This window comes from Scomber scombrus, chromosome 22 (assembly GCF_963691925.1).
Source record: "Scomber scombrus chromosome 22, fScoSco1.1, whole genome shotgun sequence".
Classification (NCBI taxonomy): Eukaryota; Metazoa; Chordata; class Actinopteri; order Scombriformes; family Scombridae; genus Scomber; species Scomber scombrus.
This window is the reverse complement of record NC_084991.1, coordinates 4039404-4064288: the sequence shown is the minus strand read 5'-3', so window position 1 is coordinate 4064288 and position 24885 is coordinate 4039404. Positions and strand designations below refer to the sequence as shown.

The window sequence follows — 24885 nt, the reverse complement described above, 5'->3', positions numbered from 1 at the left end:
AGCAAATAAATGAATACAAAATGCCAGAAGTTTACACATCACTTCTGAATTTTTATTCAAAGGATTTACATAACATTAAAGCACATGGTAAATTTGTGTGAACTTACAAAAGAGCTGCGTGATCTGGTGTGACAGTAACAACGTTGCTTCTCTTGGTTCAAACAGAGAAGACGTTAAAAAATAAGCTTCCGATACAACACCCCCCTCCGATTCCCACCCTCCCTGCCACCCATCCCCGAAGAAACCAAAAGAAAATATGCATAAAAGCAAACACTTGTACAGACACGCACATGAAAAAAAGAATTCCAACACTAAATTATGTGATAAGACTAGCTTTTAAAAGAAGCCTCACTAGCCTTTAAAAGCCTCACGTTTTTTCCCAGCTGGTTTGGATGAGCTCCAAAACATTTGGTACCTCACAACTAGAAACTACGCTTTCTACTCAACAGGTAGTGATTTCTCTGTACATGAGGGGTTTCAGTAGACGCCGCCCCACTCCCTCCCTGTGCGAATAGATGACCCTGACACTGTGGCGGGGGGTTGGGTGGGGTTCAGAGGTCATCCGGCGAGCACAGGCCGCTGTTTTCAGGCTCGGAGAAAGGTCTCGTCATGAGAACTGGATCTGCTGTACGGTGGGGATCTGCAACACAATCCAGAGGAGAGGTTCAGGTTACTCTTTTAGATGACAGTTGGAACAGATCATCTAAAAAAGGCTATCTACAACAATACTACTTGACGATAAAGTAATGCCATGATAATATAGCGGCAACAGCTTAGATTGAGTCATTGTAAATAAATGTGAGCATGAGTGAAGAGTTGAAACCATGATCAACACTCAACCAAAACATAAGAGTTGTGGTTATATAACACACCTACAGTAGTGTGTAGGATAATCTCACAGTTATCATCGGTACAAAACACTTAGGGGTCTTATTTTATGCATGTTGTCCACACTTGTGTTATTAAACAGTTAAGGAGTGAATGTGGTTGGACTGTTCGGATGTTGTGTGTGTGATTGGTCCATGTTTGGGGCTGTTGCAACAATGCTCAGTTTGCCCAACAAACCTCCATCCAGTCTGTCGTTTGAACCAATTATGAAACTCTGTTGTAAAGTGAGTTCATGTATCAATCTAATTATTAATATCATTATCATTATTATTATTTACTCCATAAAGTCTAATTTAAAAAAGTTGATTATTTCATCCCAAGTATCTAAAGTCTCTACTCAAAATGTAAAAAGAATATTTCATAAAGGAGTGTTCAGATGACACATTCATATCATAGTGTCATACTTAAATGCTACATCTGGCTGCAACAGAGACTACTGAACCTCAGTTGAATTAAAAAAAACATGGCGGGAGCTGCTCCATTGAAGGCAGACGTCTGGTTTCATTTCCAGATTTAAAAACTATGAAGGACAGAGGAGAGCAGGACAATAGCAAAGCTGTATGTAAGCTGTGTAAAAATGGAGTTCAAATACTGTGGAAATACCACAAATCACCTAAACCACTTAACGAAGCATCACACAGATATGCAGGGGCTGAACTGCTGTACAGATTTTGCTGTGTCCTTTCACTACATTAAACCCACAGATATAATCCTGACACACTCACTTAATAAAGTAATAACACACTTGTGTGCACATGATGTGTAACGTCTCTGTACTAAAGACAGCACTGATATTATTTTGATCTGGTCACTCAATATTCAGACTGTAGAGTCTACTACTATATAGTGTTGACTGCTGTAGTATGATGTTAAATTAAAAAGTACATGAATATAACTGTTTTGGGGTCAATTATTGACGTAAATTAATATTAATAATAATACAGCAGGTTTGAGGGTTCATTGTATAATTATAAGTTCTCTCAGAATCTCTTTCATATTCAACTGAAATCTCCCCAACCGAATCGATATTGAATCAAACTGAAAATGACACTGAATCGACTGGATTAGTGACATCAATACTCAGTCTTAATGTGTAAGACAGAGTATCTGAATATTTTTTAAGAACAAATTTAATGACTTTTAAGACCTTTTTGATACCTCTTTAAGTAAAAAGTAATACCACTGCTGTAAAAGAATTCGACAAATTAGACTACTGTATACACAGTTATGAGTTTTATTGAAATTACAATAATGATAAGCACAACACTAAGTTATGTTATCATTTATATATGGATAACTTCATGTATTTATTCTGTGTAAAGCTTTTCTCCTCTGTCATAATAAGAACATGTTTTGTATCAAAATTGCTCAGCAAACAGTGGAGGAAGTATTTAGATCCTTTACTCCTGTAAAAATACTAATCACTGCAGTAATAGTATGCATTACCACATGTGACTGTTGTACTCATACATAATATATTATGAGATATAATAATGTAGAAGCAGGATTTTACTGTTGTAGTGGATTGAAATGGAGCTCATTTTGAAATCATGTATATGGGACTGTAACTAACGATTAGTTTCATTATAGTTCCAACTGCTCATTTTTTAAAATTTTAATTAATATGTTGATTTATGTAAAATAATGATAAATAAACTGAAAAAATATAATTACGTTAATTCACTCTGCCCCGGCTCATATTAAATGTAAAGCCTTAACTCCTACAGTTCCAGACATTTAAACACATTTTTAGACCATGAATAGCAAAAACTAAATTGAAGACATTTTTAGACTATTTAAGGATCCTCAGGGACCCTGTAGGAACTTCAGTGCTGCAATGAGCTGCTGTCTCAGTGTGCGTCTTACCTGTTGATATGAGGTGGTGTACACCATGACGTTTTGCTGCTGTCCATCTGCTGTGATAATCCCAGCTGGCATTGCATTTGCTGATGAAGGGAGAAAACGTATTTTAATGAGACTTTACTTCACACAATAAAGAACAGATTGAGAGTGACAACTTCTACTCAAGCTCCACTTACAGAAGCTTTCGTCTGTCAGTTCCTCTCCCAGGCCTTCTCCCACCGACACACCGGGCATTCCCTTTTCCCCCTTCATTGCCTGGAAAAAAACACCAGACAAACATGGCGTGATCTGGAAATAATCAAATCTATTTCCATGCCTTGAAATCAGATGGCCAAAACAGGAAGTTTGTGTTCCCGTGGTAACATCAAGCATGAACTGCCTCTGACCTCTCTGAACTTCTGCAGGTAGAGCTTCAGCGGCTCCACGTACATGTCGAAGCCCAGCGTGGACATGGCGAACAGGATGTCCTCTCCGTTGATGGTCTTCCTCTTCTCTTGGTGGCAGCGCTCGCTCGCCTCTGATGTGATGAAGCTGATGAACTCGCTCACGCACTCCTGCACGCACTCCTTGGCGTCTTTGGCAATCTGTGGGAAATGTGAACAAACGCATTAGGGAGGAAGTTGAATTGCCTCAGGCCTGTGGCAATAAAGAAGTGTTTGTTTTATTTGTGTCGTTCTTTTAATTTTGTCATTAATTATGTCGCTAATGAGTTCATAACAGCGCAATCCATCATGTTTTAACAGCTGTAAATGTCATGTTGAGAATTGTAATTATAAAAAGATAATTATACAAAACAAACACTCATTTAGAGGAGAATTAAGAGGCGGCTCCTATTGGCCGGTTTGGGAAAAATACAGCACTCAATATTCTGGCAATAAAGAAGGAAAATTCTGTTTTAAACTTTCTATAACAATGAAGATCATCTGTTAGTCAGTAAAAACAGCTTTATGCTTTTTGGCAATAAAAACGTGCTTGTCATATGTTCAGTTTTTGATGTTTGTTAGTAATTATTAGTTATTAGTAATTACATTTTATCTGACTCGATTTGGGTGTTTGTCAGCATTTTAAGATCATCCTTTTATCACTGGTATGATGGGTTTTCTATTTCAAAATCAAGAATGGGAGTAGTTCTACGACACTGACTTCAGTTTTCATCAGGGAAAACAAGTCTGTTCATATCAGAGCTATAAAATGCATGTTTGGGTTTTTTTTATATATATTGATTTCTCAAACACAAGAGGCGGTGTTTCTCTCACTGGTTGACATCATGTACATCGTATCGCTGGCTCAGATGATCAAAGGTACTAACACACACACACACACACACACACACACACACACACACACACACACACACACACACACAGAAATACACAGGAGGGAGCAGAGCTTAAGCTGCTTAGACTGTCCTATTTCAATTCTAAGTGTAAAGCACATATTTATGAGGTTAATAGCAGACTGCTTGGATTGACGGATATTTTTGCCCCACTTTCCAATAACACACAGCTCAGGTCATTAGGACGAGCGTTAGGAAAAGCTCCAGTGGGACGGATTTGGAAATGCAGCTAAAAATAAATCTAAAAAAAAGAGGAAGCATGAATTGACCTTAAGAAGAAGAAAAAGAAAAGGAGGGAAAATCCTTTTGAGTTTCACAGGAAAACATAATTTTTTTAAAACTTTCTTTAAACAACAATCATCTGTTACCTGGAGACGGACATACTGTAAGTCTTCAGATTGAGAAAAACCTAATAACTCCTGCTATTATAAGAAATTGTGTTCTATTAGCTTTGTCATACCAGACATAATACAAAAAAAGGCTAATATAAAACATTCATAAATGAGATTATTCACAAACCTTTCCAGTCTGTGGAACGGCATTCTTCATGATGCGAGCCACGTTGGCGATAGGAAGATAGATGTCCTGCTCCCTGTAGTTCTCTTTCACACCACCGTCGTCATGATCGTTCAGACTGTCATCAGCATCGTCTGTAGAAAAACAAACAGAAACCACTCTTGAGTGTGAGCTAAAACACTCACACACACACACTAGTCTGCTGGTTTTATTTGTCTGGTTACATGGTTTCCTCCTCACCATCTTGAGACTGGAGCACGTAGTGACCGGGTGGCATGTATTCCCCAGTGATGCCCAGCTGGGAGGCGTCGGTAGTCGAGCTGTCTCCGTCCATCTGCAGCACAAACACACACACACTGTCTCATTACACCTTCTGAAACTGTGCATGTAGCAAGCAGAGTGGAATCACATCTGACACATGACATGAGAGATATTTCTTCTTGCCTCCCACACACACACACACACACACACACATATATAAAATCTCCTATGGGATTCAACGACGGGCCTGTGTTGCTGAACTCAAAAGAGAAAAATGAAATAAATAATGACAGCTTGTAGTTTTTCTCTGCACTCTGAAAAGCTTGACCTAGATCACTTCAAGCGCGGACAACAAAACAAAGCACAGAGAGTAACATCACTTGTAGGTGTGGGTGGATGCCAAAATACTCCCACACACACATACAAACCCTACAAATATATATTTTCCATGTATAACAAAAACAACGCACATTAAATTTCATACCATACTGTGCATGTACACCATCTGAATTTTAATCTGCCGCTGTCACGTGTAGTATTTAGTATTTTTAAAGCATATAGATTACATTTGAACTTGCTTCTACTTGGAAGACATCCATAAACAGATTATACATGTTGGTGATACTGTTATGAATTCATGTGGAAGGCATGTGTATCTGTTTTCAACCACAACCTCGTCAACTCTTTAAAAAAAAAAAAACACATCTGAGGTTTCTGACACATAAACTGAAGACACATGCACTGAAATTTAAAGCCATGTTGAGTCGTTTGCTTTGCACAGTAAGATGAGGTAAATCAATTCTCCATACTTGAAACACACAACATGGGATTAGCATACATCTACATACACTCACTGGCCTAGCTGCATGGCCAATACAACAGCTCTGCTAGAAATTCTACATGTATGAACCTTATACATTTACAGTTTTTGTTGACATTGTGAAGAAGGTAATAATTCTGCTTTATGTTTATTATTGAGGTGATAGTGGGTGACGGTGGTGTACTAGGGTGCATTGTATTGAATGGTGTTTTTAATATTTTGTCCACTCCATTAACATACATGAGGAGGGCAAAATATAAGAAAAACAAGAGTTAATATAATGCACCTCACACCACCACCACTTAGTATGACCTCAATAATAAACATTAAATACAATTATCACATTTTTGACAATGTTAACAAAAACGGAAAAGGCATAAACTAAAAATAAAAAAAATAAAAAAAGGTAGAATGAATGGAAGAGCTGGCACAGGCGTACCTAATGAATAGGTCGGTGACTGTACACCTAAATGAATGAAGGACTTCTGCTTGTTTTTCATATCATTTCCATATTACCCAGAACTGAAAATTGATACGTTTTTACAACGTAGACGTGAAACTAACTAAATGGTTGCAGTTGTCTGGCTTTAAAAGTCGCCTACCATAAATTCAAACGAGACTTATTCATTAAAAGGCGCCGGTGTGTGCGCTTTGCTTTGTCTGTGTGTTTGTGTTTGTGTATGCGCGCGCACATAACGAACCAGCCGGCCTCTGTGTTCGTGAGCTCACTGATTGGCAGAGCTGCTGCTACTCTGGTATTGAGCCAAATGTTGCATTAAGGTCATTATGTGTTTTCATTTCGAAAGATACCCGCTAATGTTGGCTAGCGCTGTAGCCTCTTCTAGAGGAGGGGTTGACGGAATATAACTCCCCTCCATATAACACGCAGGTTGCATTTGATATGTTAGCGGGTTCGTAGCAATGTATTAGGTCGAAAGTGCTCATTTTGGCTCTATATTAGGGACACTGGAGCTGCTAGTTGACTTTAGTGTACTGTTTTCGTTAGTACTGTAACTTCAATGAGAAAACGTGTTAGCTTGACGGCTGTAAATCCGCAGTGAGGACAGTTTACGTTGTATAGTGTAACGTTATAGCTAACATATGCTAGCAGATGTAAACCGCGGGTTTTATTAAAGCTACTGAGTTCAGCACAATGAAGAAGAGGCTGTCCAGCTGGCTATTACCTTCTGCAGTTAACCTATTGAGGCACATATTTCCCTTAGACACATTCTCATTGTAAATCCACTGCAACCCGCGCCTGCAGAGACTGCGTTGGCCTGTTCTTTGTCGTAGAGAACAGAGGAAGAGGAGGACGAGGCCGCGGCCGAAATGTTTAACAATCATTTTTTAAGTTTCGCCCGCCGGATACTTCCTGATGAGCAGCCCTCATTCACGCAGACAACAAATAAAAAATCAGACAGAGACGGACATTTCCATTCGAGCTAACGAGAAATCGGTTAGCAATCATTGGCCGGAGCCAGGCACAAACCTGCAATGAAGCCCTGGTTGGTTACCTTCCTGAGACGGCTGTTTGGTTGGACAGAAAATGGCTGCGAAAGGACCAGTCCCAGCGCGGAGCCGCTGTTGCACTACTGCGCCTGACCGGGAGAGGGCTGCGCTGCGTTCAGGGACTCCTCGCAAGCTCAGAAGTGGAACCTTGTATTCTAATCATATTTCTGGAATTGTAAACATGACATATACTTCAATTATATTTAATAGGCGAGCAAGCACGTTCGTATTATAGCCACTATTTTAGTTCAACGGCAATGACACAGTAAAAAGTTATTGTATTCTGCAAGCACAGAATGAGAAAATACATACAGGCGTGCATTCATTATTCCAAACTATATGTCCAATTAAATAGAGAACATTTACAACAACTTGTTGATGTGTATTCATCTTCACTAGGCTACACTGTTACGATAAATAGATCATATAAAATCTCAAAAGTTCTCTTTTTCTGAGTCACATCGTGTGGTCATTGTGCTGTGTTTGCATAAGTCCTATATTTATTGCAGCACGGGAACGCATCTCTTCTAGCAAATAGGTTTCCCAGAAATGTTTCACCCTCCCTCCGCTGGTCGTGTAAGAGAACTGTCTGGCTGTTCCCTCAAAAGTTCCCACTCCACTGTTGCCTGCAGCCATGTATCGAAGGGTCAGCAGAAAGCATGTCAAATTATAACGAAGTAAACAATGAAACAGGGGTTGCATGTGCATATTTATCTCGTATTTTCTACATTTTTACATTGTATGTGTTTAGAAAACAGCTCAACAGTGTTAACGTTTCACCTCAGTCATTTTTATAGAAGCAACGGTGTTGTCCTGACCAGCTTTACTGCCAACAAAAGTCAGCGTGTATGTATGTCAGAGTTTGTTGCTAACGGCACTGAATCTTTATGTTTCGTATAGTCTTTGTTTATTCAGTGTTTTAATGATACGCTGTTTTAAATCCAAGTTTCCCAGTATTCTGTAAAGACAGCTGTTGAGTTGAAAATGCTGACGTGTAGTTGATATTGAAGAGTTTCACCACCAGATGTCGCCCTGCGAACGTCACAATAACTATTAAAAGCTCATTCCTGTAAAACGCAGCAGGATTTCTTTAAAAAAAAAGAAACAAACTCGTTTTCAATTTGCCTGCTGTTCGCTGTAAATGTTTTAATGCCCCCCCCCCTGTCAAACTCTGGTCAATACACTTTAGTTACAATATGACATTTTTATTCAGAGTCAACTTCAGTGTCATGTCATGTCATGGTAGATATGATTTGATGACTGTTTATTTTTGCTGAGTGATCAATGATTGATGATTTGATTGGATTCCATATTATAACACTGTGTGTATTTTTACATTCTGAAGTCAAGAAACACATTAACACAACTTTCTTGCAATTTTGTGTAATAAATTACACATTTTGACTAGCTGTAGCTGTCTTCCAAAAACCTCAGTATTGGCAATCAAAAGTGTCGGTCAGCTGACGTCATTTAACCCAATCCACATCTACTGCTGTCCGAGAGTCCAGGGGCCAAAGTCCCTCCTCACTGAGGGTTATTTTGGCTTTGATTTTGTGTGTCTGTGCTTTTAGATCTAATACCAGAATACGGCTCTCAGAGTTCAGGCTTGTGACGGTGAAACATGGACTCTCAGACCGTGCCGTCATTGGGGTCCTATGACTACGACCTGCTGGTTATTGGAGGGGGGTCAGGAGGGCTGGCTGTGGCAAAGGTCAGCACAATTCTTACTCTGTTTTTCAGAGAGCTTGTCTTTTGCTCTCTCTGTCTTTTTATGAAGCTTTGAGAAAAAGCAGGGTTGACAGAGCATAAATCCATTCTTTTGCACAAATACTCTCTCATGCACTCAGTATAGCATTTGGAATGTTCTAGTTGCATGAGAAGACAGAAAAATTCCAGCATACTGCTATCTCCTTCTCTGTTTGTCTATATTTCTGCATTGACATGATAATGTTTGACCAATAATAGTCTTCCTCAGGTAAGGGTGAGAACACACCAGTGCACATAGATTAGCAGATGTTTAACTCACACTAGGTGGGTGGTGAGGACCAAGAACCAGCACAGTCTTCAGAAGGCTAAGGCCGTTTTGCATGGAGAGGAAGATACTCTGTAACCCTCTCTGGCTGCATCATGGCCTGGTGTGGGAGCGGCTCCAAGCAGGACCACAAAGCCCTGCAGAGAGTCATCAAAGCTGCTCAGTGCATCATCAGCTCTGAACTGTCATCCACGCAGGACTTCCACATACAGAGGAGCATGGGCAAAGCTGGAAAAATCATCAAGGACCCAAACCACCCAGTCTACAGACTACAAACACAGTCTCTCTCACTCTCTCTCTCTACACAGTTACTCACCACCATCCAACACACAAACACCCTTCCCTACTAGGCAATATTTATAATTTTATCACCCATCACTTATGTGCAACACAATACCTGCGTACCAATGCACAATATAATGTATTCCTATATATTGTAATTTGTCTCTCTCTTCTCTCTCTTCCTTTCCTCTCTCATTTTATACTCATATCATTATATACTGTAATTGGAACTAGAGCTCCAAGAAGACAAATTTCATCGCTATCAATGTTGCCATCTGCTGTGTTGCTGTGCACATGACAATAGAATCGCTTGAATCTTAAAAACATACACATGGAGACAACATTGGCGCATGAATTCAGGGTTCAGTATCTTACCCAAGGACACTCCACATGTGGACTGGAGGAGCCGGGAATCAAACAGCCGATCTTCCAGTGGACGACCCAATCTATCTCCTGAGCCACAGCTGTCCCATAATGTTGTTCTCTTTACCGTGCAGAGTATGTTTTCACATTCATCTCCTGAAGGAGGAAAGTTTCTCCGTGCTCGCCTTAAATCCCACTTTAACACGTGTTCGTTCGAGATGATTTGCAGCATCACAAATAATTTGGAGCCAATAATGACCCAGTATGCGACTTATACAAGTGTGATGTGGAAACGTGAAGCCTCCAGTGCACAAACACTAGGAATAGTCTTTGCATATTCATAGGTAGAAGGATTAAGTGTCATTTTAAGAGTTCTTAACAATATAGTTACATCAAATGCAAATTATTATTTTAAGCAGATTTTTTTTTGCATGCCTTAAAACATATCTGGAGGGAAGCTTTAATTACAGGTGACTGCCACACAACACACATGGCACAGTAACCCAAATGTCACATCAAACATTGCATTAAAAGTACATTTTAGATTTTGATGCATACACACCTACACAGGGAAGAAAATATGCATATTCATAGAATGCTGTGAGCATATTTGTAGGCTTAATTCTTCTGAGCTTACAATTAAATCCAGAGCAAACATGCAAAACACCCACAGATTGTTATGATAAATGTAGACATATCAAACACACCAGAGCACACTTAACTCCTCAAATCTTAAAGTCACAGTGCGGTGTGCAGTCTGGTATATATTTAATTATTTAAATGGGTGCACCTTTAAGTACGCTAAGCACATAACCCCTCCTGATAGTATCCTGGTTATTGGTGGCACAATTCAAAGCTTAAAATCTAAGCTCTCCATTCATTTGCATGTGTACTTTCCACAGCTGTAAGTCCCCCTCTCATCCTTTGCGTGCATCCAGCAACTCCTGCTTCTCTCTCCCAGTGGTTTTAAAAAGGACACTCCACCAACTCAACCTCATAATTACTGCTAATCTGGTCAATGAACGCAAGCAAGAGCTCAGATAATTATCATATTAATGGGCTTTATGGTAATGGAATAATCTGTGGGCAGCTCTAGAGAGGAAAAGTGGAAATGAGATGAAGGGGGCAAGAGCAGGGACTGTTGAGAAGGACAGATGCTTAACCGGTTTTAAATATTTCATTTCTCTCTCTCTCTCTCTCTCTCTCTCTCTCTCTCTCTCTCTCTGTCACCGTCTGACTCTGTTGCTCTAATTTATTCTGGGTTTTTTTTTCCTCCTCTTCTCTCGCTCCTCCAGGAAGCTGCAGCGAGGAGGAAAAAGGTGCTGATCCTTGACCTCGAGGCTCCAACTCCGAGAGGCACAGAGAGGGGTGAGTGTTTAATTCTCTGTGTGGAGAGGTGTGGTGATTATGACTCATTTCTCCTCTCTCCTCCGCTTTCGTAGACATGTTAGGTATCATACACTGTGTTTTTTATTGAGTTCTACTGTTGCTTGAAATTCTACTGAAATTGTCTTCTCTTTTTTTCTTTCCTTTTCTTTCTTCACCATTACTTTTCTTTTTCCTCTAGAGCTTGGAGGTTCCAGTGTCAACTTGGACAGTGTCAGGAAGTTTCTACAACAGGCATCGCTACTTGGAAAAGCTATTAAAGACTCTCAGAAATATGGCTGGAGGCTCAAAGAGGAGGGTAATTTAAACAGTTATGTGCTATTTTTATTTATTACGGTCAAAGTCATGTTAACACAACCTTTAAAATGTTAAGTATAAATGATTCAGAGCTTAAAATCAAACCTCTGAGAATCAACCTTAACGTAAGAACATGGCTCATTGCAGCAGCAAATGAGCAGTATAGGGTTATTCTGTTCTCTGTGCTGTTATTTCAGTGCAGCACAGCTGGAGTGAGCTGGTGGAAGCTGTGCAGGAGCAGGTGAAGTCTCGCAGTTTAGAGCTGAAGAGAGAGCTGGAGAGCTGCGGAGTCTTGTACCTCAATGCTGCTGGAGAGATAGTGGCGCCCCACACAGTGCAGGTAAACAAGCCCCACCTCAGTGTGTTATATTGTCTGGGGATCATAAATATGCACAACACTTGGTGCAAATCCATGCAGTGGGTGTCAAGTTTTTTACTGAATATTTAACAACTTGACCAGCTGGTGGTGATAAATGAAATGTCAGAGGATCAGCAAAAGATTATTGTAGTGGTGATTTGTCCTCAACTTGAGAAAAATAAAAAATGGAAATACAAAAAAAGGAAGAAAAATAAATAAATAAACTCAAGATCAAACGTCCACTGAGGCACCAGGCAAGCATGATGTTTCATTAGTTTATTTTAACATATTGCAAAGAAAGAAAGAACAATAGCATCTCTTTTGCCCTGGTAAAAAAAAACATATGCCCTTCCTGATGCCTGCTGGTCCTCTACCTGTCTACCTATAGAAATAAATTCACCTCTGTGCCCCAAACTGCCAAGTACCTTAAAAAACAAAAGCATTAACCAGTAGTCAAATGAATTAAAATAACACTTACATTATAATCAAACTAATTAAGCTGTATTCTTCCAAACAAACAGCAACAAAAAAATACATAAATTAACATTTAATTATTAATTTAACAAGAACAACAAATAGCTCCGACAAATATGATCAGCCAACCTGATCACGTTTTATATTGTGAGTTCTCGGTGATGCCTTCAAGCTGCTGCTATCATGTACCTTCGAGGAGAACTCCAAATCTTTCATTCTTTCTGCTATCGGGCGACTAAACTCCGCCAGTAGTCATTTTAAATGACATTTTTAATGACTGTACCTTTTGATAACAGACCCAATGTCTATTTTTTAGTTTTTTTATTGCTATTTATTTGCCTTTAGGCATCTTATCTTTATCTTCCTGTTATTTGACCTTTGTTTGTTGGTCTGTGTTTTTGACATGTAACACATTGGATGTTGTTTGTGTGATTGTGGACATGATAAGCTGCAAATGAACCGCCCTCCTTGGGATATATAAAGGTGTCTGAATCTGAATTTGAATTAAGATTCCTCCTCAGGGGAACATGAATGTTTGTGCAAATTTTCCTGCCAATCCACCGTATAATTAATTCTGTCTGACTGACAGACGGCAATGCTATCACTATAACTGTGATGATAATAATGATAATAATAATGCATTTATTTAATATAGCACCTTTCTCAAAACCTGAAAACATTAAAGACAATGGCATTAAAAATATACAACCAATTAAATCATAGAAGACAATAAAAATATGAATGAATATGCGAAAACACAGGCAAACAGAGGACCTCTAAAAAGAAAGGCTGTAACTGCTAGTGTGGCTAAAGATGTATTGAGTTACTTCAATATAGATAGAGAGGTATCAGGACCAGAATCTAGTGGTCAGTATTCCTCTTGATGGAGGCAGGAATCGAGAAGTAGCTACATGTGGAACTTAAAGAACAGAGGGAACATTGTATATGTGTATATAACAATAAAAAAAACACATGGGGCAGTTTCAGAAGCAATGTAAGCTGTCTTTCTTATCAATTTTTGTCCAATCAGGTGACAGGTATAAACAGGATTAAAAGGCAGCTGACAGCAGAGACCTTGGTCATCGCTACAGGAGACAGACCTCAGTATCTGGGCGTACCCGGAGACAGACAGTACTGCATAACCAGGTCGACCCACACCTCAGAAACTGGAACATGTTTAAATAAAGAAACACCGCTTTACATAACTCCTTTAATGAACTCCCTCACCTCTCCCTCCAGCGAGGATCTGCTGTCCCTGCCTCACCCTCCGGGTCGGACCCTGGTGGTAGGCGGCTCCGCAGAGGGGCTGGAGTGCGCAGGTTTCCTGTCTGGACTCGGACAGCCGGTCACCGTCACGCCGCAACCACACATCCTCTCGGGGTTTGATCAGAAAATGGCACAGAAGATAGAAAATCACATGTTAGTTGCCGGAGTGGACTTCCTTTATCACTGTTCCCTCACTAAGGTACTTAGTAAAGACAATTAAGGAATGATGTCATCTCTATTAGAAAGCATTGAAATCTTTTAATGTCTCTTTGTGTCTTTTAGGTGGAGCAGGCTGGAGCTTGCTGTGAGGATGTCCTTTCAGGTAACTGCAGGAGCCTTTCATCAGGATGAGGAAGGAAACTGTCACAATATCCCAAAATAATTCACAATGAACTCAATGTGCATTGTTTCTGTTATCTGTTTACTCCTAAAATTAAACGCAGTTCTGACCAGAATATCTTCAAAATGTAACCCTTTGGCAGCTCAACATATGGCAGTATTTTAGATTTTATTTAAAAGACAAAAAACAACAACAATGCTTTAGTCTGTCTTGATACTTTGTGACATCCCTGATCTCTATTGTGTCTGCCTGCCCATTGGCTTCTACTGAAGACTTCACAAATGGGTCTAAAATATGTACTTTAATTTCTTTAAAAGGCTCAGTGTAGTTTTTAGTAAGCAAACAGTAGCAAATGGACTATTTTCAGCTGCAGATTGAATCACATTTGGTGCTCTGGTGAGTAATTCCAGCAGCAGGACGGTATGTGTGTGTGTGTGTGTGTGTGTGTGTGTGTGTGTGTGGTATTGACTAAAATAAACAGCAGTGTGTGTGTTTATGGTAATAATGATGGAACATGTAGCCTAGTGCAACATTGTGACTCATTGATGTGTTTTTAGTCATTTTTTGACAACAATGGAGGCACAGAGGAATACGATATATTTGGGTTTGATAGACACACACACTTAGGGTGGAGTTATTGTTGAGATTTGCATTAATAAGAAAAAATATAAAATATGGAACTTAGTTTTAATTTAATGTGATAGTATAGCCATGAAAAATGATCCACTGGATTTTTTTAACTCAATGTGAGTCTAATACAGCTTCAAAGTAAATTACAATTTAAATTCTGATTTGAACCAGATATTTGTGTTGAATTTGAAAGTATTTAAAATATATATATAAATCAGGTGTTTCTGCAGTGACGACACAGCAGCTGTCCAGAGGAAGGAGACTCAGAGTGACTTTTGTCTGCAAGGATGGCCAAACTAAACAGGAAGACTTTGACACAGTATGTGATCTATGCCAGTTAATCTTTATTTATTTTGTCTGATTTCCACCAGTTGTTCATTCACCCCACGTAGTTTGTGTCATATTTGTTAGGTCATGTGAAAATCTTCAAATTTTCAAAAAAAGTCAACATTTAGAGATTAGTCAAAAAGCCTCGTTCTTATCTTGGTGTAAGTGGGTGGAGGATTCTCACAACCCATAAATAACAAGACCGTGTGTGAGAAATATCCTGATGCATTGTGTGTTTCTGTGCTATCTGTGTGCAGGTTCTGCTCTGTGTGGGGAGGAAGGCCTGCACCGGTGACATCGGCCTGCAGTGTGTCGGGGTGCAGTGCAGCCAGGAGTACGTCCAGTCAGTCCACATTCATTTTTGGTCGGTTTGTTCGTGGCAGGTTGTGTTAAACTATTGTGTGTGTGTGTGTGTGTGTGTGTGTGCGTGTGCGTGTGTGTGTGTGCGCGTGCATGTGTGTGTGTTGCAGTGGCAGAATCCTGGTGAATGAGCGGGATCAGACCAGTGTAGATCATATTTATGCCATTGGATCGGTGCAGCACGGTCGCCCCCACACAACAGGCCTCTCAGTGCATTCTGGGACGCTGCTGGCCCGTCGGCTTTACGCAGGAGACAGCATCTTGGTAAACAGTTTATTATCCAATCATATTTAATTTAACAGCATCTGCATGAATCCTTTGAAAGTCAGATAAATTCAATTAAAAAGTCTACTTACTGTGTGATTATGCATCTGTTTTAAAGCTAGTACATGAGCCAAATGTTGCATGAGAAACAATAAAGTTATCATTTCATCATTTTTCATTCACAGTGTGATTACACCAACGTGCCCACTGTTGTGCTCACGCCAGTAGAATATGCTGCCTGCGGTCTGTCTGAGGAGAAAGCTAACTTAACATTCGGAGAAGCGTCAATAGAGGTTCGCAAACACCCACCCACACACACACACCCACGCACGCACACTCACACACAAGCCTGCACACTCGAAATGTAAGGAGTTCAAGTCTTTCAGATTTAAAGTCAAACTGTGTGTCATTTTTTGCAGGTGTATCACAGCTACTACTGGCCGATGGAGTGGACTCTTCCTGGCAGGAATAAAAACTCCTGCTATGTTAAAGTCATCTGTCACATCCCAGATCACGTACGCACCGTGTTTTATTTGTTAAAGCCGCACTAACCGATATTGGATAAAAGGACTATAGGTAATGTGAAAGGTGTCACTCTTAGTTATAACCCCCCCCCCCCCCCCCCCCGGGAGATAATCACCTAATTCTGAAGTTCTTCTCAGCTTTGTAGAAAGATACAGTCACTCACATCATGTGTCCAGCAGCATCAGGTAGCTGTCTCTAAAAAGACTATACACTACCTGCTGAGAACCAGACAACTATCAGACACATTTAGTGACTAGCTGGTGAACATAGTGGAGCATTTAGCAGCTAAGGAGTCAGATATTTCTGTCGTGAGTTGGAAGAGACCAAAAACAGAGCTAAAAGGAGAGTTAATATTAAACTCTCATTCATTGTTAACAACTTGTTGCACTGCCCCAAGGAGTCAAAACTTATTAGTGTTGCTTCAATACCTGGAATGGAAAACATTTCCTCTAAATGATCCATTAAACCTGCGTTCAAGCAAGCCTTTGCCACCACAATTTTACTGCCACAACAGTAGGTTATAGCCAGTGGTGTACTGGCCGTAGGACATACTGGGACAAATCCTGCTGGTCTGGTGAGCTGTTGCACTGTCACAACATATCCATTTTTACCAGCCCTCTCAGCGTTTACTGTCACTGCCAGAAGGGGGAGACAAAAGTCCCGCACCCCAGCTTGTCTTTGTTGGTGTGCTTTTTTTTTTTTTTTTTTTTTTAATCTGGCGTATAAAAATGGATTAATAAAACTGGTGGACAAAATAACAGGAACACCTGACCTGACAGTATAGAACAACTCCAACTAGGGCCTTGCAGTTTAACTATAAAGTTGAATTAAAATAGTTTCAACAAAAAACTGAGCATTAGCGTTTGTCGTAGTGTAGGTTGTTGTATGCTGTCTCGTTTAACATTTGAGAGATTCATTTAGATAATATCTTTATTACAACAGCTATATGATCATTTAATGATAATTAATACTATATATGATTAGATATAAGTATACAGTACTCTAAAGGTCCAGACATATCTACATAGTTTGATGAACCTCACACTCCTCCTTCATAGGTCTAAAAAGCAACACCTTAGCTAGAAAAGAAGAGATTTTTTTTTTTTTTTTGCTTTCCAACAGGGAAAATTAGTCATAATGCCACAAGTTGTGTAATAGCTCACACCTCATTAATCCACCCCCCCCTTTTAATATATTTTTAGCTCTTTCCACAGTGGACTTGGCACTACTTGAGATAACGGCATTCAGCACGTCTGCCAAGCCGGTGATAACTGTGTTAAATATCAATGTTCTCATTTACTCATTTACACTGATTCTCTTTGTGTGAATTACACTCAGACCCTTCAGACACTTTTTGTCACACCATAAAACTTCATTATTTTTAAACAGTGATTTGTTAAGGTTTTAATACCGAAAGCAACGCTCCAATGGGTCGTTCAGAGGTGCATGGTACAATGGAGCGATGTGGTTTTTTAATTATGAGAATGTGTTGTTCTGACACCGTGTGAGTGACTATGACTCTGACATGGGAACTAAACTTTTTAGGGCGTTGAAACCACATTGAGTTATCCAGACTTCTTTGACATGGTGGTGGTGGTGATGATTCAGAAGTAACTCACTGAGGAATTGAGACTCTGACCTGACCTTGGTGACTTAGGTTTACACAAAACCGTGGTAACTCAGACTCACGCTGAGATACCAAAGCTCTGGTCTGATATGACTCAGCCATGGGAATTTATGAAGAGGGATTTGGACTTTGAACCAGGCTCAGACTTGAGAAATGAAGATTCAGGACTTCATTCAACCTTTGATTTCTAACTGACGCCCACTGAGTTGGACATAACCCTGCTGACAAGATTTTGACTCCGATATAAGAATCAAGGCATTAAAACTTGGACATAGACTTTGTGAGAAATCAAAGGACTTGGATACAAATTGGACTTACACATTACAAGTCACACATTAAACCCTCAGTGTGGAACTTTTATCTATGAATGAACGTCATTTAAATGTTATAATTCAAGCCCTTTCCAAACAAGTTTGCAGAATGCTGACTAAACCTATCACCACCAGATAAATCTCTGTATTTATATGTATACTGAAGGTTTTAATCTGGTGTTGAGTTTGACATTCCCACGCTGACCCAAGCTTCAAATGACAACCTATGTGGTCAGAACCTTGAAACCTTTGACTTGTACTTATCGAGTCTTCTTTGAGATTGGTGCCTCTGACTCACACATCAAAGTCTATGAAGTCAACTGTTGGTGAACCATCTACAACACTGCTGTGTCTCAACAGGAACGTGTGGTTGGTCTCCATGCCATGGGCCCCAACGCTGGAGATATCCTTCAAGGCTTTGTTGCTGCAATGAAATATGGTCTCACAAAACGACAGCTGGACGCCACTGTGGGCCTCCACCCCGGATCAGCCCAGGTCAGCGCCCCCTATTTCCCACCTATTTCATAAAAATAGCTGTTATTCGATTGCTGTCAAGGCACAAAATGTTCACCTGCTGTTTTTGATACCTATTGATCCCCCCCCCCCCTAGCAATGCTATTAATTCACCATCACCTCCTTGATGTCCTGTCACACTGTGTTTTGAGATACTGTGCTGAGAGCTCAGTTTGGAGACATTACCATGCTCAGTCCTTGAAAAAGCTCTGCCGTCTGGGGTCAATGCCAGAGCAGCGAATTCAAATGAGATTCCTTCTCTGAACGCTCCCCCCGTCTGAATTATTCATGGACAATATTTAATAAACCCCATCGCTCACAGTTCATCTTTGCGGCCGCTGACCCCCGCAGTACATGGGCAGGTTAATAGATGACATTTTCAAAACTTAATTAATCAAGCATTTAATGAGGTGTTAAACAGAGGTCACTGGACCTGGCCATGTCATCTAAATAGGAGTTTGTGGATGTTATGTAATTGGTATCCATCAGATCACCCACTGGACTGATTGATCAGGTCAATTGATTGTTCTGAGGGAGGGAGCTGTTATTATTCACCCTCTATTGACAGTATGTGTTACAGGTCAGAGGTCAGAGATTGGGTCTGGACTTTCCATCTTAAAAATGCTTTAACTTTGATGTAACTAAACTCCATTACAAACACTGCTACAAAGGTTTGTCATATTGATTTGTAGCTCAATACTGTCCATTATATCTTTAGTTAGCAACAACATATAACCACTTTTCCTCTTTGTTGATGTAGTTTGTGTTTAGTCATTTTCATCTCAATACATGGAATACTTTTGTTGTTTTTTGACTGTGGAGAAAATGACTGTGTGTAATGTGAAAATGTCACTCACAGTGGCGAAACCCACAGAAAATTATTACCTTCACTTCCACAGAGCCTTTTGGAGCATTAGCACATTTCGACAAATTTTTCTGTTTTTACGGTTTGAAAACCCCCCCTATCATTAACCTTGTTTCCTGACACAGCAGCAGCTTTTTTCAGTAAAAAAAGAAAAAAAGCTCTGATAATACCAGTGTACACTACCTGTCCAACACCACATGGAAGACGGACAAATCTATTGCTGCATTGAGCAGCTAATGAGCCAGATATTTGCCTACTACCACTCTTCTAAAAGCAGGGTAGTGGCAGATAAATGACTTGGACAAGAACATGTCTTCAGATAAACTGGGGATAACTTTGCCCTCCGTCTGCCAAATGACTACATAAGCAATTATTTGCTAAAATGTCCACCATAAGAACTTTACATGGCGAGTTTTTGACACGTTTCTCTATGCCAAAGTGTCTTCTTTGCTGTGTGCTCATGCTGATAAGGTACTTTCTCTGCTCTCCAGGTGTTCACCTCTTTGACCCAAACTCAGCGTATGTCCGAGGCCTTGATGGTGAGGGGGAACTGCTGAGGTTAGCCCCCTGCTGTCAATCACTGTCGCCTGTAGCAACAGTATAAGACGGCGGGGGAAGACGGCGGGGGATGACACTCTGAGCAGTTAACATCAGCAGGACGGCAAATTGACCATCTAATGACGTCCTCACCTGAAGCCTGACTGACAGGCGGGTGGGGACTGATGCTCTGCTGATGACATACCTCCTGTTTCATGTCTGTTTGTGTTTGTTTGCAATTTTTAGGAACGTTTCACTTCAAGCGTAACTTTCACATGTACAGTACGATTGATGCATTCTTATAGCTCTCGACTTTAAAGACGATAAGATGGTCCCAAAGGTTCTGCCTTTGAAAAGCCTCTGTAGGCTTTAATATAGCTGAGTTTTTAAAGGCTGCAGGAGAGTGATAAGACTCTAGGATTTGACGCATTTACACGGAGTAAGAGCTCAGGCTTATACTCTGTGTTTTTACTGCTGCAGCACAAGCCTCCAGGGTTTTACAACCTTAATTTCATGTAATGAACTAGACGAGGATTATGGAATTACCCAAATTAATAGTGTTTATCGGCGAATGCTGTCGCTTTAATTGATGCATATGGCGCCTTCGTTGAGACAGTAGGCCAGAGTTCCTCATGCGCTGCCTCGTTTGTTTTTCCTATTTTATATTCTCTCTCTGATTCAGCGCCGCCAAGCGTAGCAACTGTCTTAAAAAACAACTGTTGAATATTCATCGGTATCATTAAATGAAGTGTCTCATACGAATGAATGCGGGGACCAGGGTGCAGATACTTCCTCAAAGCGTGGCGCTGACCCTCAAAGTTTCTCCCACGGCCATGGCTCTGCACTTTGCATCTGAATCTAAAAAAATGTACATCTATACCCTCGCAAGGGTGTCATTTTAAATTCTCTTCATGTGTTGTCATGAGTCCAGAGGTTCCCATCCATCCCTGCTAAAGCCCGTACTGTCATGCATTGTGCTGTCGTCTGCTGAACACTGTAGCAGAACAATTAGATGCTAATTTTTTCAAAGGTTTTCTCCAAGACCTCTTTTTGATTCTCTGCTTGACACACAAGGCTTGTGTCGAGTAAGACAGATATTCTAATTAGAAAAAGTGCACGGGAGTTTCTCTTTTGGCACGTGCCTGAAAATGCTATTAGAGCATAATTTGATCAAAGCAAAACAGCTTGTGTAACTTTATCCAGGTCTCACAGCAAAGTTAAGACGCTGCAAAGAGGTCCATCTATCACTGCCTGCTTTACCCCAGACACTGCTTGATTCTGGTGCAGTGTGTGGTCTTACACCACTAGGTGGCACTGTAGCTGTATGTGAAACAGATAAATGAAGCGATCCTCACTGCATTTTGTCAGACTGGAAAGAAAGAGAAATAAAACTGAGACAGATGTGTGGACTGAAAAAACGTATTCCAATAAAACTGATCCTACTATCACTATAATGTCTGCGAGTGCTATTACTGTCTCTACTGCTACTACTAACACTAAATACTAACACTACCTCTATTACTATTAGGTGTACCACTACAATGAATAGTACCTCAAGAACTGGTATTACTGCCAGTATTATAACTATTACTGCTACAATATGTGGTCATATATGGTATTACTACAACTACTTATTCTCATTTTACTGTTACCACTAAAACTCAGTGGAAGCAGTATAGTGAGAATGATGTGATTGTGAGGTATCTGAAGTATGCAACTGTAGATTCTGAACTGATTCTGTATTCTGCTTGAGTAAAAGAACAGGAGTATTCTCAGTGTTTTGATGTTGTAACTGGTTCATGTGGAGCTAATTTGATATTGATTATCTATTATCAGATATCAGATTGTCTATATATCTATATCTATCATCCAATAAGATCTTAGTCTGCCAATTAACCAGTACTGTGACTGTATCATTGCAGTGAAATTAACAAGTTCAACACTTGCATCTGAGATGTCATGAAATATTGGTCCTATATAAATAAAGATTGATTGATTGATTGATTGATTGATTGATTGATTGATTGATTGGTTGATTGGTTGATTGATTGATTGATTGATTGATTGAAGTAGGTTAGTTTGTTTGAGTATTCTCATATTTCAAACCTATACACACTTTTTATTCCACTGCACTTATTTCACAACTATTACTAACAAAATACATGATCACCCTTTAAATGCACTTAATAAAAAATGCATTAAATAACATGACTTCAGTGAATGTACTTTGTTAATCTTACTATCACTCATCCAACTACTTCTACAACTATTGCCACTACTGCATTAGTATCTAGTATACTTATCATAAAATCTGCTTATTGTTCCCTGTATTATTATTACATATATTACAATATGGCCAATCTGGGTAATTGACCAGGGGCCCTTAAGTCTTCAAATGTGTGCGCTTTTTTTGTCGGTGGCCAGGGGAGAGAGGTCTTCAGAAATATAACACAAGGCTTGAACGTTCTATTGATTATGATGATGATTTAAAATATGAGTTACTAGATTTTCCTCCTGACAGCAGCATTGTGCAATCAGAATGAATAAAAGTTGTTTGGGGGACCTGAGCTTCAGTGTCCAGGGGCCCCTGGGAGTAATAACGCAGCCTTGGGAGCTAGATAATAAGAGCCACTGTACAGCAGCCTATTAATTAACCAGAAAACTAAAAGTACTTGTAACGCAGTTCAACACAGATATAAAGATATACAGTATGTTTCTGAACAGATGTCATATTTTACACTGTATTGTTAATAATAATACTGTATTATTATTATTATTGTTCTTATGTAAACTGTCAAACAGTCAGTTTTAAAGTGGTGATCACACATTGAAGCGCACATCTGGACGCGCTCATTTCCTCGGAGCGGAGGGGAGTGCCATCGTGCCGTCCAATGCGCTCCACCCCTCCTTTAACCCAGCAGTGGTACGCTCCGTGTTGGATGCATTCAGCTCATTGACCGGTGGACAATCCTCATCAGTACCACCAGAGCCCCGGAGCTTCCCCGACAAAAAAACCCGGCCCTTCACTCCCTCACAAAGCGAGCAGCAACCTCCAGCCTCTCCGTCCCGACATGAAACAGACTCTTAGCGAACTGATGAGGATGAGCAGGATATGCCGGATGGTTTTTGCCACTTGTTTGGGATCCTTTATTCTGGTCATCTTTTATTTCCAAAGTATGTTCCAACCAGGTAGGATCTCTCTCTCCTCTCTTCTTTCTCGGATGTGTGTGCGTGCGCGTGTTGATGTATTGCATGTTGTCTTTCAGCCTCCTGGCATGTTGACACATCGATTTGTTCACAACTGTACAGTAATGCAGCACATACATAATTGATACTTCTGCCGCGTGAACGCGTAAATCATCCAGCAAGGAGTCCACACTGTTTTAAATCAGTAATGTGGCACAATCACAGGACACTGGGATTGATTGTCTTGTTGCGCTTTTGTCCGGCTTTTTGTTGCTGGAAGTGTGGGATTGCGCGTTTGGGTGTGATTGGATGCGAGCAACCAGGCGCTGTTCTCTCTCTCTCTCTCTCTCTCTCTCTCTCTCTCTCTCTCTCTCTCTCTCTCTCTCTCTCTCTCTCTCTCTCTCTCTCTCTCCTCTCTCTCTCTCTCTCTCTCTCTCTCTCTCTCTCTCTCTCTCTCTCTCTCTCTCTCTCTCTTCTTTTCAACCCCTCAGCTGACAAGTGGCATGGAGATGGCAGCGTGAGGCTTTTTGTCTCCAGAAACGTGGCACGGTAAAGGGTTTATTGGGCAAAGGTGGGCACGTGTCAGTCTGAAGCGACCCCAGATTTCATCCAAAGATGAAGCAACAATGGAGAGAATGAACTTTGGCTCGACACATAAATATAAACCTTTAGGGAGCGTTTAAGGGCTGATGTCCTGTGATTTGTGCGCGCAGGGAGGGGAGATCGCTTTTAATAATTCATCACACAAGAATGAACATCCACTCCATATCAGCGGGGGTCCCTGGGGGAGATTTTGCATCAAATTCAATTCAATTAAGAGGATCGGATTTATTTGGTGCTTTGACAAACCTCGTTTTTTTTTTTAAATGAATCAGCACCCGTGGATGTGATATCAGTGCGTGTGTTGTCCAGCAGAGGCCATGTGCGCCAAAATCAAAGCTGACAAAGCTGCAGCACAACAGGTTAACTGGAAGGTGGAGAATAAAGAAAAAGCTTTATGTGTATTTACTTTAACAAAAGATGAATCAGTCAGAGGAAGAAGAAAAGATAATTCATGCTGATGCTGGAGTCAGCGTTTGATATGCTCTGTTCATTTTACATGATGCCCTCTGGCTCTCATAGAATATGTTAGTATTAAAGGTCCAGTGACAGAGTAAACATCATTTCCACAGGTGAGGATGTGAGAGCAGAGAAACCTCATAGAGATCTACAGTAATCTGAGTGAGGGGGGTTTATAAAAAAAAAAAAAGAGAGAGAGAGAGAGAGAGAGAGAGAGAGAGAGAGAGAGAGAGAGAGAGAGATGCATCATGAGATACAACAGAGAGCAGAAGCAGACAGCAATATCATCCACAGCAGCATGAAACTACACCTGACACACTGTCGCAGCTCTGATTCAGGAGGCTTTTCTCTGTAGATACACCGGCTCAGTGTGAGTCACCAGTGTTGCTGCTGGCAGCGGAGGACAATTGAAATGTCTAATCCCCACAAAGAAAATCATCTACAGTACACTTCTTCAGGGAACCAATATGATTTCACGTAGCTTCGCCGTAATATTACTACGCTGTCACTTTTTTTTAATGCTCTTTTATGTCTACTGCTGTAAGAAAAACAACTAAATCACTGAATCAATGTTTGGAAATGGATCGGAGGGTTCCAAAACTTTTGCATGTCAGCGACCAATAAACACATTAGTAATTGGACTTCATTTACTTAAAGTCTGGTTTTAATCTTGGCTTTACTTCAGTGTTG

At 40.3% G+C, this 24885-nt stretch overlaps 3 protein-coding genes across 7 annotated transcripts in view; 2 read left to right on the top strand and 1 right to left on the bottom strand.

The window, feature by feature from the left end:
- Positions 1–44: 44 nt before the first annotated feature.
- Positions 45–7247, bottom strand: nfyba (nuclear transcription factor Y, beta a). Of its 3 annotated transcripts, none has more exons than XM_062444142.1 (7): positions 7174–7247; positions 4844–4937; positions 4607–4737; positions 3138–3335; positions 2928–3006; positions 2755–2834; positions 45–640 (listed from the first exon to the last, which is right to left on the bottom strand). In XM_062444142.1, exons 2-7 carry the CDS (start codon positions 4935–4937, stop codon positions 608–610), a joined length of 615 nt encoding a protein of 204 aa, XP_062300126.1. In that variant the 5' UTR covers positions 7174–7247; the 3' UTR covers positions 45–607. The 3 variants fall into 3 exon arrangements, with proteins under 3 accessions (XP_062300126.1, XP_062300128.1, XP_062300127.1); XM_062444144.1 differs by having other exon boundaries at positions 2928–2997; XM_062444143.1 differs by lacking the exon at positions 7174–7247 and adding an exon at positions 6869–7081.
- A 1500-nt stretch (positions 7248–8747) lies between these two features.
- On the top strand, positions 8748–21556 carry LOC134004758 (thioredoxin reductase 1, cytoplasmic-like). Of its 2 annotated transcripts, none has more exons than XM_062444139.1 (14): positions 8748–8904; positions 11166–11238; positions 11438–11566; positions 11751–11893; positions 13416–13531; positions 13625–13850; positions 13934–13973; positions 14852–14940; positions 15206–15282; positions 15419–15572; positions 15758–15865; positions 15992–16087; positions 18396–18530; positions 19905–21556. In XM_062444139.1, the coding sequence occupies exons 1-14, from the start codon at positions 8815–8817 to the stop codon at positions 19968–19970; spliced, it is 1542 nt and encodes a 513-aa protein (XP_062300123.1). In that variant the 5' UTR covers positions 8748–8814; the 3' UTR covers positions 19971–21556. The 2 variants fall into 2 exon arrangements, with proteins under 2 accessions (XP_062300123.1, XP_062300125.1); XM_062444141.1 differs by having other exon boundaries at positions 11438–11554; positions 19905–21555.
- A 1407-nt stretch (positions 21557–22963) lies between these two features.
- chst11 (carbohydrate (chondroitin 4) sulfotransferase 11) overlaps positions 22964–24885 on the top strand; it is a 91744-nt gene continuing 89822 nt past the window's right edge. The window contains exon 1 of one of the 2 annotated variants that reach the window (XM_062443954.1): positions 22964–23124. In XM_062443954.1, coding sequence (XP_062299938.1) covers positions 23022–23124 — 103 coding nt within the window. In that variant the 5' untranslated portion in view covers positions 22964–23021. Of the gene's footprint in view, positions 23140–24885 lie in introns of both variants that reach the window. The other variant, XM_062443953.1, reaches the window with a different exon arrangement.